Source organism: Argiope bruennichi, chromosome X1, assembly GCF_947563725.1.
Source record: "Argiope bruennichi chromosome X1, qqArgBrue1.1, whole genome shotgun sequence".
Lineage (NCBI taxonomy): Eukaryota > Metazoa > Arthropoda > Arachnida > Araneae > Araneidae > Argiope > Argiope bruennichi.
This window is the reverse complement of record NC_079162.1, coordinates 41,658,881-41,681,248: the sequence shown is the minus strand read 5'-3', so window position 1 is coordinate 41,681,248 and position 22,368 is coordinate 41,658,881. Positions and strand designations below refer to the sequence as shown.

The window sequence follows — 22,368 nt, the reverse complement described above, 5'->3', positions numbered from 1 at the left end:
AAATATTATAGATATATATAATATACAATTTCTCTTGCAAACAAATTAATAAGGAATATTAAGAGAACATGAATTATTTTCATGTGCAGGATTTTAAAGGAGCTAAATATTTCCTTTTCAACCATAACCATTATAATATAAAGGTTGTCATCATTAAGGCAAAGGCTACATTATATATATATATATATTGAAATCAGAAAGCAGCTTCGAAGACATTGAAGAGACTTTCAATTTTTTGATGTCGTTTTATTTCATCCGAGGGAGGCACACATTATATACAAGCAGGAGTGACGAGCACACACACAACGACATAGAGCCAAAATGAGCTGATGAAAATTTTATCCCTGGTCTTATATAACACAAGATATTGATAAGGAAAATATTTCTTCACACTGCTCATATACAATGAGATTCCGATAGGGATTTTCTCTACACGCGCCAAACCAGGCAAGGGAAACAAAGGAATCTTTTAAAAAAGAATTTGTTTAGATCAGAAATTTTTATCCTTTCACTCGGAGCATGGGAACTACTAACTAAAGCATTTTACAAAGCTTCTCTTGAATTAATTAAATAGAAAAAGTGGAATGGGATCAGGAAATAAAAGAGTATTTTAGAATGAAGTTAATATGGGCTAAATGGACCTAAAAATTAGGAAATTAATTAAATTAAATTTTTAAAATATCATTACATATACACAGACAATTTTTTTATTTTTTTATTCCTAATTACTGGTATTCTCTATTTTTAACCTATAAAAATTTCCAAGATGGTGATGAGCTGGAATAATCTTAATGCTTAATCCAATATTCTTTAATCTATAAAAATAGTACCAATACAGCAAAAAGAATTTGAATGCTTTTAGAATGACTGAAACTCTCCTTAGCACTGTTACACAAAAACCTTTGCATATGTTATAAAGGAATATTCCTCATTAAACAAATATACTCATATTACATTTTTAACTGCCCCAGAAATAACCTGTGTGCATCTAATTTGTGAAACATCATCTGATTGTTACATAAACCTGAATCATCAATAAAAACTTTCACTCTGAATTAGGTTATTTTCTATGTAGGCTTTCATGCCAGAAAAATGAATATTCATTTTACTTCCATTAATATTATCATTTACAGGCCAATTCAAATAATTAAAGTACATACGAAGCCTTTTTGGAATTAATCAAGATTTTATAAAATGTTAAATTCTCTTTTACAATAAAAGATACAACTATTGATATAGGAAGAATAAATTCCAAAAGTTTTGACAGATGATGATTTCCAAATCTAGTTTTGATATCCAATTAAACAGTTCAGTAAACAAATTATTTTCTCTAAAGTTACTGTACACTAATTTAATGAAAGGGTTGACAGTCATCTTATCTAAAAAGATTCATTTGGCTATCCAACTGGATTTATTGCTATCCCAAAAGTGGAAATGAGACAGAACTATTTTACAAAAGTATAATTAATTGTAAATAAATGAGACTCATTTCATGGCTATAAATGAAATTATCTTTAAACTAATGGTTCGAATTAAATGAGTTACAGTTTCTTTAGATTAAAAAAAAAATTATTTTCAAGCATTTGATATATTTTTTTTATTATCTCTTAAGCTACATAATAATAATAGTAAAAGAATTACCTTTATAATATTAAAATAATCAATTACCCATTAATCGGATGAAGTAGTGTGAAGCTTTCAAATAAGAAATTATTTGTTTAGAAATAAATTGTTGCATAAGACATACCAATTCAGTGTTTATTAATATTACATTCTAATTCAGGGCTTAACAAGCTAGTATTCTTAAGTTGAATCAATTTGTTTTGAAGTAAAAATGAAAATCAAACTGGCATTTATAAAAATTTTCTCAAATATTTTTTGTGTAATAGCAACTTATTTTGCTTTAGAGATCTTGCAGCCCTTTAACATTCTTAGATTAATTTCATGCATAATATGCAAAAGTCATCAAAAAATAGCATTCTCTATATGAAAGATATTTTGTGCTAGAGAAGTTCTAGCTCAGCAATCAACTTTTTCATAACAAAATACATATATAAAATTTATACTGTCAGTGTTTTTAGCTCTACATATGTACACAAATATGAATTCTATTAAATATACATTGAGAAACAAATGATTGATGCTGTCTTGGAATGCTGCTTTAAATTTTTAACAACTATCAATAAACAGCATATACTGAAACTTTCTCAGGACGTGCAAAGTCATTGCAGTGGTTAAAATTAATAAAAGTAAATTAGTGCATAAATTTTTCTTTCAAAATAAATAAGAACACAGTTCAAACTATTACTTGCAAAAATACTTATAAAAATTTTCTTTAATGAGAAAACTATACTTATATCTCTTGAATAATTTTCAAATTATTATAAAGAACATATTTTTTTATTGCATTTCAACAGTTTACTGATATCTAGTAAAAATTATCTCATGTGAACGAAATTTTTACTTATATTAAAGATGAATGCGTATTTATGAGTGTGTTGGTACTCAGCAAGCTAGAGCATTTGATCGAGAACTACTAAACTTGGCACATATGCATTTAAGAGAATAGGAATGCACACCTTGAAACAATTTTTTTGAAATTTTAATTAAAAATGAAGCAAAATTTTGTTTTTTCATGTAATAACTTTCAAAAATATTACAGTACAAAAATGAATTTACATCCTCACAATGCTCAAATTTTTTTTTCAATTATACCAATTTTTTGTAGTATAATTTTTTTCTATATTTAATAAATTTAAAAAAAAATATTTTTAACATATTTTTTAACAAGAATACAAAGACACATATGGATCCTCAATGAATATTAAGTATATCATGAATGATAATGCAAAAATCTTAGATTTCTGAAAGAATACCAAAATTATAGATAAAAATCATTGATTAAAAGTGCACATATTTTTATATTTTTGTTTTACAATTCCTATTGATATTAATACAAAAAATAAAAAAACATGCAAAATAGCGAAATTCAACTTTTGTCTTCAAATCATTGTTGTCAAAGCAGATTTTAGGAAAGTAAGCCATATATTTAATTCTGATAAAAAATCCGTAAAATATTTAAATTTATATTTAAAATAATATTAACATGAAAAAATGCTAAATATTACATTGTTTTAGGTTAGAAATAAGGTCACACTGTTAAATAGCTAGAAATAGCAGAGAGTATCTATTTTTTATATAGTTTAAGAGAGCTGACAGAAAATAAGAGAAATACTTTATAAAATCAACAGAATAGCATATGGCTTCTAAAATAGTATGAATCTATCTAAAAAGATACTCTCTGGGATACATCTATCAAAATTCGAAGCTTTAAAATATTTTACTGAAGAAGTTATTAATGTTGCATCAGCATTTAGTATTGACAAAATACCATAAATAATACTTTTCGAACTACAAAAATGCTGGAACATCAGATTCTTTTTTAATACATAAAATTGATATGGAACTAGGGAAATCTGCTTGTGCAACAAAATAACACTTACAGTTTTAAGAAAAGAATTAAAATGAAACTAAGGTTTTAAAAATTTGAATCTATTTCTTTAAATTATAGTTTATGTTTTTTCCAGAAATTGTTGAGTTGTTTAAATCAAATCACATACACAACAATTAGGATAAAGTTATATAAAATATTTAATATTGTAGTAACCATTAATACCTGCAAACCAGCTGGTTGCAAAAGGCAGCTAGTATTGAATACTCTAAAAATGAACAGTTTAAAGCAAAGCTTTTAAAAATATGGTTCACATGAAAAAGTTATAAAATAAAAGAAACATCTGTAACTTTACAAGCATTATTATTTGAGGAAGGGGGTCCTAAAGTTAAATTCTTTACTGCTACTAAACCATTACACAAAAAGATTTAATTTAAAAAATACTATCCACATGAAATTCTTGGTCACAAACTGTTCTTTAAAAAAGTATTATTGATACACATCTATTCTCAAAGTGATACATTTTGTTTAATGACAGAACTGAAATGAATACTACTTTCAGCTGCAGCAAAGGATTTTGGTTTCTATAATTTGTATATTTCTATCAATGAAATACTCAGCCAAGTTTCTATCCTTTAAAAGAATTATTCCCAATAAAATTGATAATTAGCTTCTACTTAAATGTATTATAAAAAATAAATAAATAATAATAATAAAAGCAGGATACTGCTGAGAATATAACTGCATTACTTAATTACATTATCAGTCTTTTCTATTCATAAAATGTTTCAAAGTAAAATTTCATGGGCGATTGTGAAAAATTTTCTTCTCATAAAAGCATCACATATAAAAATATTTAAATAAATTTTTATAAAGGGTAAAGTAAAGGTAATAACAAATAATAAAATGGTTATGAAAAGGTTCATAACTTCAAGCAAATAAAAGTTTTATAAAATATTTTTTAAAAAATCATGTAAAGCAAAATTAACTTTCAATATTTGTTATACATAAAATGATATTCAAGTATAAATATGCTCACAAAAACATAGTATATCTTATATTATCCAGACTCATTTCAATTAGCTTTGCTTAACAAATATGTTGATTTATCTGACATTTTTAGATTGTATTTTTTTCATGGTTCTGGAGAAAGAGTTATTATTTTAAAGTTATGTTAATGAATGTAACAAATCAAAGTTTAAATTTCCACATCACATCAAAGAAAATATATGGAATAGAAACAATAAGATTTAAAATATGATAAAACATATCAACTATAAAATTTTAAGATTATATAAAAAAAAGTTGTGTAAATACACTAAGACAGATACAAAATACAGATATCTTGTACCGTAGAAGTAACCCTATGTTTTTAGCATAGTTTAAGCAATACAAGGGATGTATAAATAATACTGAAGAATAAACTCAATAAAGAAATCTAAGGAGGAAATATAGTACTAGACTCAAAACAAAAAGTTACGACAATATTATTCAACTTCATTTTCACCCAGTCTTCAAAATTTACGATATGTAATTAGTAGTACTGAATCGTATAAAAGCTTCTTTAAATATTCGCACAAAAAATTATTTTTCCGATTCACTCTCCTCAGTTGTCTCTTAAATTATTGACATGCTCGCAATCAAGCAAACAAAAAATATTCACAGAGTAGAAAACTATGTATTTATCATGCAAAAATGGAAATTTGACTTATTAAGCGAATGTCATGTCTTGGAAAGTTTGAATGAACACGTGAATGAATCAACATACAAACTCGGGTAAAACTGACAATAATTTATTATGAATACTTTAATACCTTAATTAAATCCTAGAAAACGGAAGATTCCTCACATTTTTAGAGAAGTATTTTTGTGAATAGAATTAAAAAGTACAAAGTAAGAGCTCGTAACTGAGACCCCATTACTCGATCGCTCATTCAATGTTGATACTTATTTTTGTTGGTTGACGCAATAGGCAGCAGGCACAAGTTGAAGCCAGAGTGAATACAATACACAAGGTGATGAATTATCGACAAGGGCCTGTACTAACGTTACTAGATTTTTTTTTATTAATTCTATTAACGGGAGTAACAAGAGGAAGAAATAGCTGATTCATTGTCATCATTATACCATATATTAAACATTTTGAAATTTTGCATTCCTTTTAATTTTAAGATGTCAGAAATGAATGTAGATTTTCAGATTATTAAATACAAATTTATTTTCATGTTGTCGCATGGCAACACCGGAATTTAGCAACCGATGTCTTGTTTATGTTGACGGCGATCTTGTTTTGTTTCAAATATGCAACTCATAGGTCAAATTTTTTTGTAGCCTTCAAAGCGTTTATTCAAAAAGCTGTTTCTAATAAGCAGTATCTTTTGATCCTTCTCCAATCTGAAGTTTTTTTAATATTTATTGAATGCACGGTTGAAATGTATTTTCGTTTGCCCCCGAGTTGTCGCCAATATGGCATCCCAACGAAACGATATTCTAGCAACCCTAATGATGTTTTGTTTACTACTTTTTACAATGATTGAGCCGGCGACTTGGCATCCTTGGCGCTGCAAGGGACACAGTAAACTACCCTTTTACCATATTACCTATATTAAGGGATAGCGGCCTTTGTTGCCAAAAATCCTACTTCAGCCAATCAATCAAATCAGCTGGGAACGAATTTACCTATTGTTCATTCGAAAGAAGGGGATAACTTCCTTTGTTGCTACCTATCCCTTTCTCATCCTTTCAAATTTTAATGAAACTGAATATAATAGCTTTTGTTGCTATACTTTCCACACTGTTTGTATTCAAGAAATATAACTATTCTACAGAAACTTAACAATCTGATTGGTTTCAGTAACATAATTAGAATTTTTCATATTCTAAAAGTAGATTTTTCAAAATGGTTAGAAAAAAGACTCGTGCTAAAAGTAAGTTATTTTCTTATCAAATTCAATTTGTTGCATTTTTTATGTTCTTCAAAAGGATTTTAATGTAGTGAATTTTCATGTTATTTTATTAATGTGCAATTTTTTATGTATATTTTTGTCATCATAAAAAAAAATTCAAGATCGTATTTAGTGCTCTTTCGGAAATTTTTTCTTCAATTCAATGTATAGATGTTTTTAGAAATATTATTTTATATTTAGTGCAGAGCATTTCACTTCTGATTGTAAACTGATGATGGATATTCTGAGGATAAACATCTGATTTAACAGCGCTTTTTTATATTATTGATTAGTTGATTATTGTATTATGTTATTTATTTTATTTCTATATTCTAAAAGGTAAAATTTTTGAGGACATTACAGTGATAATTTGTTTTTGTTTAGGAATGCTATCATTTGAAAGGAAATTAATAGGAATGAATTGAATAGAATTTGATAGAAATGAATATTTTTTTTTTCTTGGCAGAATTCATTTCATAAATATAGAAAAGTATGAACTGAATTATTTTTAGAAATTATGAGGCTAATTATTTGTCTTAAAAGAGCCATACATTATTTTATGCATAGTGTGTAATGTGAAGGGAAGAAAAATGTAGTAGAAGAGTAAGGACTAAAATAATCTTAATAAAAATCAAAAATTTATTTTAAGAATAAAAATTGAGTGTTCATTAGTTTTTGGTATCTAGTTGTATTCAAAATATAGAATGATTGAATTAAGCTTCTTTTTTTTCAACAGGTGCATAGTGTCATGAAAAGTGGTTAAAAAGGGCTTAAATTTGTAAACCATTTTTAAGCACCTGAAAAGTGTTTAGTTTTGAAAAAAGTTTAAAGTTGCTTAATTTTCTCGAAAATGTGAAAAAAGGTTTTTGTTTCTCCACATGTAGAATTAGTATTCAACATAATTCGAAAGCATGATAATAAGGGCTTGTTTACTGGATCTATCAAGAAAGAAAGCCAACAAAAGGGAATAATTTGAAGAAATAATCTAGGGGGTCCAAAACATATTAGGATAATGATTAACAGGCTTCCCCACTCCCTCTTTCTGTGCACTGCCATTTATTGAAATAGTTGAATAGTTATCTGCAAGGAGCAGCATGAAATACATGCTGTGCCATACTTAGCGATTCAAAAAACATTCGAACTTCAATTTTTATTTTTTTTAATTGTTTATTATGATGTTGAAGAATTTATTTAAATTATGTCTTTAAAGTTACATGTTTAATCTTTTATGTGTTATTAAAAAAAGAATATATACATTGATCCAATCAAAGTAAAATAAGAATATAATAGGATGAACTTGATATACCAAAGAGAAATATTGAGCATGGAAAAGTTGCTCTGATTTCATGAAATTAATCTACCATAATTATATAACAATAATATTGTATATGATCATAAATGGAATAAAAGAATGGAATAAAAGAAAAATGTGACAATAATGGAAATTAAGGAAGTGTAAAATGAATGAATGTTCAGAATGATGTTCTGTAATTTGTATCCATGTCTTTTAGAAGCATGTATACTACATACATCTTCATATTATGAAATCTTTCACAATCAAATAGCATTTATATGGAACACTTAGTTGCTGGCAAGGCAAAGAAGAAAACTGATTTTCATTTATCAGTGAATGAAATGCACTACTTTTTTTACATACTCGTAAAATAAAGTGGTGTATCATTTCATTTCTGAGTAGTAAACAGTGATGAAAGGAATTGTCTTTTTTAATGAAAAAGAAATGCAGAAATAAACTACAAAAAGAATAAATATTAGTTAATTTTTTCTCTCTCTATTGGTAAGAGATTAATTTTAATATTAAAATTAATATTTCTTTTAAACAATTAAAAATATGTGGAATTTTATTTCTTTTGCTCATACAACAAAACTTTCAATATTTTTGAATATTTCTTCTTAGAAAAGAATAAGACTTATCCCCAGAAATTTCGCTGTAAATTATTAGGTCATGAATAAAATAGCAATCAATTTTAGCATGTAGATTGTAACTTTACAGATACCTTTAAAAGTATCACAAGAATGAAACTATATTACTGATGTTTAGAGAATATTTAGATCTTGCACATCTCAACATGAAAACAGAAAATGTCAGATATCTCCTGATGTAATCATGGTATATTAACCAAAATTTGTATTCTGGGTAATTTTTCTATGTGAAATACAAGATATGAAAACGGTATTGCCATAGGAAAGTTTATATTATTTTCAATATGCGGAAATCCCCTTCAAACATTTTAGGCTTAGCATTTTTAGTATCATTACTATCCTAAAAATGGTATTAGATGATTGGCAGCAGAATAAAGCTGTGCTGCCTTTTTTTTTTTTTTTTTCTGTAACTGTATATAAATTAATGAACTGAAACAGATATTTTCAAATAAATTTAAAAACAACAAAATGCTACATTATTATGCTCATTTCATAGAACGTACATATTTTTTTTATTAAAAAAATATTAGTATTAATTAATTGAATGTAATAATTGTTGAGTTGCAGTTCAGTAAGAACTGTAAGTAAATTAACTTTTAAAATGATGAAAATTAATCAAATCTCAAAAATATTTCACATTTTGTTAAAGTTTAATTTTTTTTCTAAACAGTTGAAAAATGTATAATTAAATATAAAATTGATCTTTGCTATTTTCTGATGCAAGAATATTTATCAATTATTGAAAAAAATATTTTTTAAACTAATACATAGGGAACATCATTGCTTTTTAGATTGATTTTGATTTTATGGAAAATAACTGATATCCAGCATAATATTTGAACTGTCTTTAAAAGACTAGACAAATAGTCTTAAGTAAAGAATTTTCTTGTTGTTTGCAAAATAAAGCGACAAGTGTTCTGTATATTATTAGATGCCAAACCTTGTAATTAATTTCATTTTTTTAGTATTTTATATTTCATAATATATATACTTATCTTAATTATCTGATATCTTAATTATAAGTTTTTATAAGAAACATTTTATTTAATCTAGGTTTTAATGCAACACCAATCAAACTGAAATGTCCTGAATTAATAAAGCCCCATCTTCAAAATTTTGAAAACTTTGTAAAGATGTCTGCATCATCATCATGTAGTCAGAAGTACAAGATTGGTGACTTCCCTCTTATTCTTTATGATGCATATGATTGTATGAATGCCATGGTTGCTTACCTGCATTTTAAAGAAGATTCTACTGAATGCTTTCTTTGGTGGGAAGAAATTCATGATGGTAATGAAAAACAGGTAATTGACTTATTGAATTGGTAATTGTAATGGTTTATTGCAAATAATAAGAACTACTCTATTAAATTTGCTTAAAATTTTTAATCTTCATAGTATAAGTCATATCAACCCATATTAAAAATATAATACTTTATTTTCCTGTATTATATACTGAAAATATGTTTTATTTTCCAGTTAACTGGCCTACATGACTGGTCGTATATTGAGGCCAGTTATTTTCATATAGTTACTTTAAGTTCTTAGAAATTGGCTTTCAAATAGGATAAATAATATTTTCATATGTATAATTGTAAGTCGGAAATTTCAAAAATATTTTATTCATGGAATTTTAAGAGAATATTCATAAAAATCTGAACAATCTAATTGTGAACAAGACACGAAATAATAATAACAATAAAACAGTAAAAGTCAGTTTGATTAATTTGATGATTAGTTATATCCAAAGATGTATGTATTCTTTGTGCAAGCATGCGTTTTTATTTTAAAACATTTCATAAAGGATAAATACTTGTTTCTTGTGCATGAAAAAAAGAACTAATACTTTATCTGATTTTGTATATATTTCTAATATGATTGTGTTTTGAAAATAAAACCTACAATGGATATTGGGGGAGAGGGAACAGATAAAAAATATAATTTACTTTTGCTGAGGAGCTTGTTGTGCATCATAAAGTATTGGTTTTAAGAAGATGAGGTGAACATGAATATTTTTATCAAAGACAAATGAAGTTGACTGAATAAGGGGATGTAGGATGTGCATTATTATATAAATTTAAGTAATCCTTAATATGATCCTAGTGTATTTAATTAGAAATTAGGTTTATACTCAATATGTTTTGATATAAAAATTGTATTTAAAAAGTTTTGTTTGATTTCGCAAAGCTGTTTATTTTAGCAAAAACACATAAGATCAGAAGATGTTTTTGAAAAGTTATTTTTTTGTGTGTTGGAAACAAAAGTTTGCATTTGTCTTGATATTTTATGGTGCTAACTGTAGTGATTGATAACTTCGCTGGTTTCTAAAAGTTAAGTTACAAACATGGAACTCGTGATATATCAAATAATAATCCATTTTTTGCAATGAAGTTTTATACTCATATATTAATATTATTAGACCGCTAACCATAAAATAACATAATAAAAAGAAGTTTAATTTTTTCAAATATTCAAATGAAATGAAAAATGGTCAGAGCATGGCACTTGTTATTTTCAGAATCGGCCTCCTATCCTGCCCAGCTTTACAAATCTTACTTTTGACTTTCTTGCTGAAAAGGAAAGAATATTGCAGCAAATCTTATTCTAATAAGAGCAAGAATTTTAAATCTTGTGCAAAATCTTGTTTGAATCTTAAATTTATAAATATACAGTACGCTCCCGATTATCCGCGGAATTGGGTGGCGCGGCCGCCGCGGATAACAAAAATCGCGGATAATCCGAAAAAAGCTAAAAACGGGTATAGCAAAAAAGAAAACAGTCATTCCAACTTTGAAAAATCGTTTTATGTACAATAACACATAAAATAAAGAGCAGGAAATGTTTAACTAACGCTTAATATTTTAGTATATCACTCAAAACTAACCTAAAATGCATTTTGTTAATGAAACAGAAAATTTTTTTGTATTTACGAGAGGCGTCAAGGATACACAGAAAAATTAATACATATGTACTGTTTTAATACTGTAATGTATTATGTAATTACAAAAGCATAACTGTAAAACTGCACCTTTTTAAAAAAAATCAGTCAAAAAAAAAAAAAAAACTTTGTGTGGCAGGGGCGGATAACCCGCCCGCGGATAATCGGGAGTCTACTGTATGCACATCTTTTCATATGACAAAATTGCTTTAACATTTAATTTAACATGATGAGGGAATTCCAGAGAATGAGAGAAGATGCAGCAGCAAAAATATTATATTATTCTTTACATTGACACATTTTGATATTTCTTTTTCAAAAGTCATTAAGGAGGCTTATTGTACAAAAATTTTGCAAATAATATAAAATTTCATAGTCTGTTTTAGAAGATAGTTAGAAACTATAGCTTTCAAATTTTCTCAAAGTGCATTGTAGAAATTTATGTTTCACTCTATTAGCAACTATTACAACACATTTAATAACTAGATATATGTATTATGCTCAAGAAACAATGATGCAAAGAAGTAGTTTGAAGAATGTTATGATTTTCGTATGTCACATTTTATATTTCTTAAACATATTTTTTTATTTAACCAAATTAAAATTAGAAATAAATATTAAGTTAACAGCCAAAGAATCAAAAAGAAAGATTAAATGAATCCGGCCCGAAGACTTTCTCAAGGGTCACCCTCAGGCAAGGATTCAAACCAGTGATTTTTTCTGTGAAGGGTCTGATTTTCGTCCAACAAACTGACCCCTCGTGACCCGAAAATCCCAGAAAATTGAGGTTTTGGAGATAAATTAGTATCACAAGATTAAAACAAGTAAAAACATTTGCAAAAAAACAATCCAAATAAGATCACAGCAAATCAAACCACAAAATACATGAAAATAGACCAAAAAGCAAAATACTCACAAATTGAAAATACAAATCCGAAGCAACATACTTGAGGTTAAAACTTGCTATTGTAGATGCACTTCGTTAAACTAAACCAAATTAAATGGAGAAGGTTACGGGGATTTGGATAACATTTGTATTTATAACAAACTTAACATCTTTAAAGACTTTCTAGATAATGAAAACAAAAGTAAAAGATTTAAGAGAGGAAAAGGTAGAGGCGGCAATTTTGATATAGTACCTGAGGAATTTCAAAATTTGTGCAATTTGGAACATAATAATGAAAATATTCTTAAAATTAAGAAATATCTATTTGGCTTTAGGAAAAATAAAATTAGATGGTTTATTAATAACAAATTTGAAGATTTAAAGTTTGAAAATTCATTCACTAAATTCATAATTCTAGATCTTATCAAATTCAAGCTTAATATAGGAAAAAACGATTTACTACTTAAAATTAAAAATAATTTAAATAAAGAATACTGTGTAGTGAGATTTTTGGATATTTGCTTCGAAAACCTAAAGTTATGCACAACAATAAAGAATTTTTTTCCTTTAAAGAATAATGCAATAGCTTCAATAGCATTTAGTTATTCAGCAACTTTAAGAAAAAGAATCTGTAACTATAATTACTATAGCAAAAATTTAAACAAGATAGACAAGACAGACTGTAATTGTAACAAAGATATTTATAAAGATTATATAGATGCTGACAAAGGACATATTATAACAGGGAATTTGAAAAGTATAGATTCTAACTCTTTAAGAGATTTAATGGAAAGGGGCTCGAAATTTAGATTAAGAGAAAAAGTTAACATTAAAAAAATCTTAATTTCTATCGGACAAGATTTGGATATTTTTATTTCCAAATTATCTAGGAAATACCATTGACCTCCAGAAGGTTTCAGAGAATGGAAAGTAAGGATTTTAGAAGACATTAAAACAAAATTTAAAGCAGACAACGTTAGAACTAAAGAACGAGGAATTTATTTCAATAAAGATTTGAAAAAAGAAATAAAAAATTTAAAAGAGAGGTTTGTTATTACAGTAATAGATAAATCGGTAAATAATTTCGGTTTAATTTGTAAATATTATTATAAAGAACTTCTAACTAATGAATATAACTCTAATTCAACTTACAAATTAATTAGCACCGGGAAAAAAGAATTGGATAAAAGGATGCTAGCTTTCGCTAAAAAAACTAAAATCAAAACTTGCTCTTTAAACTACCCTTACCTCTTCCCAACAATATAATTTCATAAAAAACCAATAAATTTTAGATTCGTAACTTGTAGCACCGGTAGTTACAATTACTATACGGGAAAACATTTCTTTAAATACTTAAAAATTGTCCTAAATAAAATTAAAGATGAAGATAATTTTATTATCAATAGTAACAAAGATATTTTGGACTTTCTAAAAGATAACAATATTAACAAGCTTAATACTTATGATTTTGAAAATTTATACACTAATCTACCTCATGAAAAGTTAATAGATGTCTCTACTAATATTTATGATGAATATTTAAATAGAGATATTATTACAAAAACTAATTGGTTAGAGTTATGTAAATTTAATATTAAAGAAAACTATGTTTTTAACGGAATAAATTTTTATAAACAAGAAAAAGGAATTCCAATGGGAACAGCTTTTTCAAGTGCGTTAGCCAATATTTTCCTACATTATTATGAAAAAAAAAATTAAACTTAACTTAATAATAGGCTGGAGATATATTGATGACTTAATTTTGTTAAATGTGGATAATCCTAATGATATTATTAATTGTTACCCGAATGATTTAGTTTTAACTCAAACAAACGAAAATCTACTTAAAGCTAATTATTTAGATTTAAATATAGAAATTGATAATGGAAAAACTTTGATAGGTATTTATGATAAAAGGGATGAATTTAACTTTAAAATAATTAAACTTAGTAACTACCATTCTAATTTAAACTCTAAAATTTTCAAAAATTTGATATTTTCACAATTTAACAGGATTAAAAAAATTTGCAATATTAAAAGTTCTTATATTTTAGCAACAAACCATCTCATTAAAAACTTAACTATTAACGAATTTCCCAAAAACTTTTGCAATATAGAAGTTTTGATAAGAGAGGGTCTGTTTAATTTCTGACTTCCTCCAGTTGGTTAGCTTTGAGTTTTAACACAATAGATGGCGCTTCAAGTTTTATGACGATGCATTATGACGAAACGTGGTAGGCGTATATAGCTTTAAACGTGTAAAAATTAAAATTAGTTTAGTTTAACGAAGTGCATCTACAATAGCAAGTTTTAACCTCAAGTAGTTTGCTTCGGATTTGTATTTTCAATTTGTGAGTATTTTGCTTTTTGGTCTATTTTCATGTATTTTGTGGTTTGATTTGCTGTGATCTTATTTGGATTGTTTTTTTGCATATGTTTTTACTTGTTTTAATCTTGTGATGCTAATTTATCTCCAAAACCTCAATTTTCTGGGATTTTCGGGTCACGAGGGGTCAGTTTGTTGGACGAAAGTCAGACCCTTCACAGAAAAAATCCCTGGTTTGAATCCTTGCCTGAGGGTGACCCTTGAGAAAGTCTTCGGGCCGGATTCATTTAATCTTTCTTTTTGATTCTTTGGCTGTTAACTTAATATTTATTTCTAATTTTAATTTGGTTAAGTTCATTTGTGTTTTAGTTGTAGCAGCATTAGCGCTCTCTAAATACAATGTATATTTTATTATATAGATTCAGAAAATTTATATAGATGTCTTTGCACATTGTTTATTTATGGATTGATAGTTTCTTTTTTTATTTAACTGGCTGTATCTCTCATGCTATCCTGTTTTCAAATGACTCTCTTACAGTTGAATAAATGCTTGATTTAATTCTAATATAACAAAATAAAAGTCTGGAAATTCTTATCTGTATCTTTTAGTATCGTTACCCATAACAACTCTTGGTGTAATGTAACATTGTACTTCATGATAATTTCCGAAAAATCAAAACTGACTTGACTTTTTTTTACAGGTGAAATTTTCTTTTGCTACCTGTGAAGTGTCTTATGAGGTTTTAAAGGCCTTAGCCTCCCAAAACCAATTCCACTTAATTTGGGAAACAATAGGACTTCAGTCTAAAAACACATGTGTTCATGTTTGCATCAATTCCAATTTAATTGTACCTTTGAATTATGCATCAGAACCACATGTGAATCGATGCCGATCCAAGATACAAACAATTGTCAAACATTTTTATGGCATTGCTGTGGAAGGTAATTATTATAATTTTATTTTTAACTAATGGAATGTTTATTTGAAAGTAATAGATATTTTAATTGATGCTATATTAAATGTCTGTTTAAATTTTTCATAACTTAAGAGCTGTTTTGAAAATCTCAGTCATATTGGCAGATTGCTTAAGAAATAATATATATTATATGTACATAAATAACATAGATTATATGTACAGAAATAATATATATGAATATACAGAATAATATATGTTTGTAGTACACTTTAGATGTAAACGTATAGTAACATTAAAAGTTATTTTTACTTGTACTGGAATCTTCTATGACCATAATATTCATGAACACTCTAATCAAAACCAACTACTAAAATAGTTTTTGAAACAAATTGTAATCTGATAATAGAAAGAAAGCAATGAGACTTGAGGCAGGCTTAGGAAAAAAAAGTTCAACTTCATAAAATAATGAATTCTGTCAAACATAAATATTGAGAATTAAATTAAGTAAGGTTAAATAAGTAATAGAATGAATAAATTTATAAAAATGTGTTTGAGATAGTAAAAATGTAGAATTAATACATCAAAGAAATTTAATAAATCCCAAGAATGATAAGATCTGATTCCAGAAATGCTGAAATCCTCGGAAATGCAATACAAAATAAAAATAATGCTGAAAGGAAATATTAGCAATAACTTAAAACTGTAATGAGTATATCATAAATCAACTAATCTCTTATTATTGGCTTTTGCTTTAATGCAACATAAAAAAAAATGAAATAAGTTGTGAAGTTTGTGATTCCACTATTGCATAATTTCTGTGTTCTCTCAAATTAAAACCAGTTATTAAAATCAAATTAAAACCAATGGTGACTTACTTATTGAAAAAAAGAAACGCATTACCAATTACAAAAAAAAAAAAAAAAAAAAAAAAAAGTCAATATATGCATTCCTAAATACATCTGGGTGTAATAAAAACTAATTATTCATGATCACATTCATTATTTACACACAACTAAACATTAAAAAAAAAAAAAAGTTGGCTACATCTCCAAAAGAGCATCATGAAATTTTATAGGTGATTCTTATATAAATAGTTTCTTTTAATAATTTTTTCAGAACTAAAATTTATTGAAAAAAAAATAGGCTGGAATTGTTCTTTTATGTTGATTTGATCTCTAAAGAAGGACTGACAGGCTTTTCATTGTTCTATTTCAGAATTTATTTATTCATTAATTTCTGATTTTGGAATAAATATACACATCTTTTTACACACATTTTTTTTAATAAAATTTTTCTGGCTAATGTAAATTTTTGCATAAATGCAATTATGTTTATTCAAGTATATCTTTGATTATTCCTAAGTATTAGGAAATAAAAGTGTGCCATCACTATCAAATCTGCAAAATTTGAAAAATTCCAAAATGTTCATAGTTATTAGCATGATGTACATTGGTACAACTTACGAATTTTGTTAAATGTTTCTTCAACATTTTATAGAATATGGAAAGGATTTTGTGGACGAAGAAGATCATGTTGAAAAAGTTTATGAATGTATCAAAAATAGATTTGATCCAAATAAAAAAGTTGAGGAAGTATCTCATCCATCTCTTATTCCAAAACTGAGAGATTATCAGAATCAAGCTGTGCATTGGATGTTAAAATGTGAGTCACATGAAAACAACAGTAAAAATGAATCCAGAAATCATATACTTTATTCTGAGCTGCTTCTTAGTGATGGATCAAAATTGTATTATCAGATGTATGGGGGATTGTAAGTATCTGAAGTATTTATAATACTATATTTTGTTGAAATTTTTTAAAAATAATAAGTATTAATAATTTACATGTATAAATATTTCTTGTATCATATAATGATAAGAAAGTAATAATTTAACTTATTGCTTTAATGTTTTCCACTTCATATTTATTAATAATTAATATATGTACAGTCATATAATAACAAGGAGTCATCCAGTTGACCATTCTATATCAATAACTAAAAACACTGTTTGAAAGGTAATAGTATATACTAAAATATTCATTAGAGATTATCTATGTATTTAAAATTGTACAAACTTTGAAATTTCTTACTACAGCAACATCTTTTTGGGGTGGGTGGGTGGGTAGGATGTCATGAATAGATTTCTTAGGGAAAAATTACCTGGAGTTTTATTTGTATACCATGGTTACATCAAGAGGCATTTGATATTTTCTGCTTAGAGGCCATTTACATATTTAGATGTGTTAAATTAAATATAATCTAGACTTCAGAATTGATTTCTACTATACTTGCAATCGATTACTATTTGATGCATGAGAAAATATTTACAGTGAAGATTAATTGTAAAAAGTTGGTTCTTTTCCACAATATATATATATTCATGACCATTCAAAGTTTCCTCTAAAGCAGACCTTAGTCTGAATCACCATTAAGCTCAAAACATTAAAATGGAAAGTTGCGTTGTATGTGCGAAAGAAATAAAATTAAATATATTGCTTATTATTTGAAGGAATGATTTATTATAGCATTGAATTTAACATCTTACCGACTGAGAAAAAAAATTAAAAGATTTTTATTTTCTTTGTGCTTTAATCTGGTATTTCTTTATCACTATGTATTATTTCTATTATCATTGCTTACTACTCATATATATAGGCATGAAATGATACATTATTTTATTTTTTTTAAAAAGTGGCGCATTTCATGCACTTATAAATGTAAATAAGTCTTTTTCTGTATTTTACTATCAACTTATTTTTTTATACAAATGCTTTTTAATTGTAAAACATTTCATTATATGAAGACGTATATAGGATATATGCTTGTTACTGATGTGGAATGCAAATTGCAGAAAATCATTCTAAATGTCCATTCATTTATTGTACTTATCTTTAATTTCCATTATTGTTGAAATTGAATTGAATTGAGTATTATTAATTACATATTTTGCTGCTTCTGATACGAATAGAAATTTCAATGCAGATATAATTATGAGAATAATTATTCCATAGGATATCCTTAAGATATAAACAGCTTAATAATTAAAAATTTATATTCGAGATATTATGATTAATCACAACAAAATGAATTCAGTTACGTTTGTGAAAAAAACATAGCATTTGTCAACTAAATATGGTAAATTGAGTAATAAAAAAAAACTCTTAAATTACATTTAGATATATTATTGCAATTTTTATCAATAACAACTTAATTATATTTAAAAGTTTCCAAATAAATATTCGTTTAATTTTCATATTCATTCTTAAAAGCTTAAAATTCTTTTCAAAAGCATATAAGAACAATGCTTTACTTTACTGAAACATTGTTATTTGACAAATCATTGTTGTTACTCTAAATGAGGTCAAATAAAGAATAATCATAAATATTTTAAAAGTCAGTTATATCTCTCCTTTATAAGTATTAGGCCTTTGAAAAAAAGTAATAAATTAAAAAAGAATTTCTTTCGAAATTTTGTGTATAAAATATTTTTCCATTTTAATTACCTTAAAAAACTTTATTTTTTTCCAAAAGTTTATTCATTTTGACATGGAAATAAATAGAAATTTTATTTTAAAATTTTGTATGATCTGCTTCATTTAAATATAAAATTAAAACATGCATCAATTTATGCTAACATAAATAGTGGTAATCTAAAGTATTAGTCAGTACTTCATGAATCATTAAAATTATTTGAAATTGTTTGTTTTTGCTTGTTCATGGAATAAATTAGATGAAATAAATAGCAATTTTTCTTAATATCCATAATTTATTCCATTAAATGAATTTATGAGATAAATAAGATATTTTTTCATCTAAATAATTAATACTAAAAACCTTATCTAATAATATTTTGATGCCTGATTTTTTAAAAATTTCCTTTGTTGTAATAATTATAAATATGACAGGTGAATTTTATGAAATTTTTGCCTTTTGTATGAAATCTTGAATGCACGAAACAAACAGCAATAAATACTAAATTTTTAAAATTGGCCCTTTTCTTGTTACAAAATGAAGAATTAATTTTCACTAATTATAAAAAATAATAATTTTGTTAATGTGTCTGTAATAATAAATAGTTACAATCCTGCAAAATATTATTTATTAAGTAAAAAAATTACTATGTTTTTCAGTAATTTCTGATGTTCTATAAGGGAAAGTATATGAGCTGACAATAAAAATGTTAGCCTGCCACAGGAATAGAGATCAAGCACATTAAAAAAAAAGCCACTATTAATGAAATAATATTACAATAGAAAGCATCTCTTACTTTGATTTCATTTTTTTTTTGTTGCCACTCACATAATTTTTCAAAATATATTCTTAAACAACTTGGAAAATGAGATTTGATTTAATAATTGTATGATTTAGTAGCATTTGAAAGTCAAATAAAATTAAGCTGTGTTTTGAGATTTGTGAATGTGCCCCTAAATGCAGTGTTTTAGAAAAAGTGCAGAAAATTTAACATGGCAGAAAAATTATGTATAGAAATGAACTTAAAGTGGGCATGTTCACCTAAAACAGCACATATTCTGATGTCATCCTCATCATCTGACCAGACTTCAGAATTATGGCTTCTGTCCCAAAAGAATCCTCGTGTTTCTTCAAAATGTTATCTGAATATGATTTGAATAAATATCTTTGCTTATGAAGTACAATTATAGTAGAATTTTTCTTTCTAAATATGGAATTGCCTACAATGATAAATTTTTGCAAATCTGAAATTTATTACAATATCGTTGTGTGTATAAAATATTTGGTAATTGTTTAATCTGTAGAATATTTAGTTTTCTTCTGCTAAATATTATCTAATATGCCTACAATGTAGTTAATACAATTTGAAATAATAATATGATACATTATTTGCAGCTTTGTCACTAAACAGTTTACATCCCTTCCACTGGCCAAAGGTGGTATATTAGCTGATGAAATGGGTTTGGGTAAGACTGTTGAAGTTCTTGCTTGTATTTTATTGCATCCCAGGACGGATATCATTTCACATGAAGAACAAGTAATTGTTATTCTGAAGTTACAGTTGTTTTATTTCTTAGTATTTAAATCTCTTTCTCATATAGATAAGACTGAAAATATATTGTCTGTAGTGAATTGTTTGATGTGATTTACTGAAATCATTCCATAATTTGTAATTTAAACATAATGAGTAAACGTCTCTGTTGTCCTGGGAAGAGTAAAACAAAGATACTTTATACAAGGATTTCCAGCCATGTGTCTCTATCTAGAGAAGCATATGAGACATTTTCTGTCTCATGATCCTAATTCAGCTTTTCCATTGTTATGTTTATAGACTTGTATATTTTCTAATCCCATTTCTCTAAAAAACGATGAGTTTTTTTATATCGATTAATTGTAGGTCAAACTTCTCCACAGAAATTAGTTCTTTTGGATTGTAGTGGAGAAATTTTCAAACTTTTATTTGGAAGATTTCATACAGTGAGTTAAGAAATTTTTTTATGGGATACTAATATTTCTTGAACTTTATGTCTGCTTCATTAACAAGTATAATTCTTTGGAAAATATTCATGATCATTGACAAAATCTTAATATCTGGCGATTGTAACGATTGTGTCAAACATATTTTACTCAAATTTTATAAATCAGTAATGAAGATAAATGACTTATTTATTAATGAATTTAAAAATAAAGTGACTTGAATTTAATTCTTTCTTTCATGAAATGTCAGACCATCTCTTAAGGAAAGTTCCAACATTTGATGAATAATTGGCAACTTTGTACCAACAATTCATTAATAATAAACTGTATTTAGAGACATATTGTATAAATTTTATTATTTTTTAGTTAGTGTTTTCTATATTTTAGAGTACTTCAATCGTGTATTTTCATAGTTTACGACCACAAACACACACACATATATATATATATATATATGGTACTTTGATTTTTTTTTTTTTTTTTCCCTTAGGCTGTTCTTAAAGCCAAAAGATTAATCCATCAAAATTTAGGTAAATTCAAGATGTAATGAATGTAATATGTAATGAATTGAAAATGTGAATTATATTCTCATTTGAATGTATTTTATGAATGTATATTGCCTTTGTTGAATCCGATTTCGTTAAATCTAGTATTTGAAGAGTTGCAGAAGAACATTAGTAGTGCGAAACAATTTATTTCAATGCCATTTAACTTGAAATTAGTTTTTAATCTCTAGAGGAAAAAATTTTTAAATGACAGTTTTCTTTTTATGACAAAGTGCCTTTATACGAAAATGTCCTATCCCAATTGAAAGACGATGTGACATTTTTAAATTGGACCCTACTTTTAAATCTTTACTTTTTTTTTAGATGCAAGCTTTCTAAAAATATATATTTAAAGTTAATTTTCTCGACTGCATTTTTAATTCTAAATATCAAGAACTTGATAACTTAAATTCTCAATTTCTGTTCTAAACTTTGTGAACAGAAATTATTGGAAAGGTATTCAGAGTTTTTGCAAATCTGATTTTTCTCCTTTCTTGGCACATAAACTGATCATCTAAGTATTAAATTTTATTTTTATACAGTATATATTTTTTTACAATATATACTTTTTATACAAATATACTTTTTATACAAATGTACTTTTTTACAATGTATACTGTTTACAATGTATAATTGTTCAGTATTGTATAAAATATGGAATCGGTTCTTTTGAAATGATTGATGTATAAGCTAAAAAAAAATGTGCAAGAATTTATTAATTGAAATAAGAATGGAATTTGGAGCATATAAATAAATCACAAAGGCTTTTAATTTTAAATTATTCTGATTTTATTGTAAGAGTAAATTATTAATGTAGGGTGCTATAAATCAAGTTATTATTATTATTAAAGTTTATTTTATTGATTTTTTACACATTTATTTTGAGCTGCATTAAGTTAAAGGGTACTTTTGAGAAACACGTCTTTTATTTAGCATTTTGAACTTACAAATTTAGTAATTCTGTTTCATGT

General features: G+C 26.0%; 2 protein-coding genes across 4 annotated transcripts in view; one reads left to right on the top strand and one right to left on the bottom strand.

Annotated features, from left to right (window-relative positions):
- LOC129958587 (rho family-interacting cell polarization regulator 2-like) overlaps positions 1–5,428 on the bottom strand; it is a 51,569-nt gene extending 46,141 nt beyond the window's left edge. For 2 of the 3 annotated variants that reach the window (XM_056071166.1, XM_056071168.1), the window contains exon 1: positions 5,266–5,422. The gene's annotated coding sequence lies outside the window, so the exon portion shown is untranslated. Of the gene's footprint in view, positions 1–5,265 lie in introns of all 3 variants that reach the window. The other variant, XM_056071167.1, reaches the window with a different exon arrangement.
- Positions 5,429–5,714: 286 nt separating this feature from the next.
- The window catches only part of LOC129958437 (E3 ubiquitin-protein ligase SHPRH-like), a 66,480-nt gene continuing 49,826 nt past the window's right edge, over positions 5,715–22,368 (top strand). Inside the window, exons 1-5 of the mRNA XM_056070929.1 lie at positions 5,715–6,378; positions 9,391–9,641; positions 15,188–15,428; positions 16,901–17,174; positions 20,271–20,412. Of these exons, the coding sequence (XP_055926904.1) occupies positions 6,351–6,378; positions 9,391–9,641; positions 15,188–15,428; positions 16,901–17,174; positions 20,271–20,412 (936 nt within the window). The 5' untranslated portion in view covers positions 5,715–6,350. The remainder of the gene's footprint in view (positions 6,379–9,390; positions 9,642–15,187; positions 15,429–16,900; positions 17,175–20,270; positions 20,413–22,368) is intronic.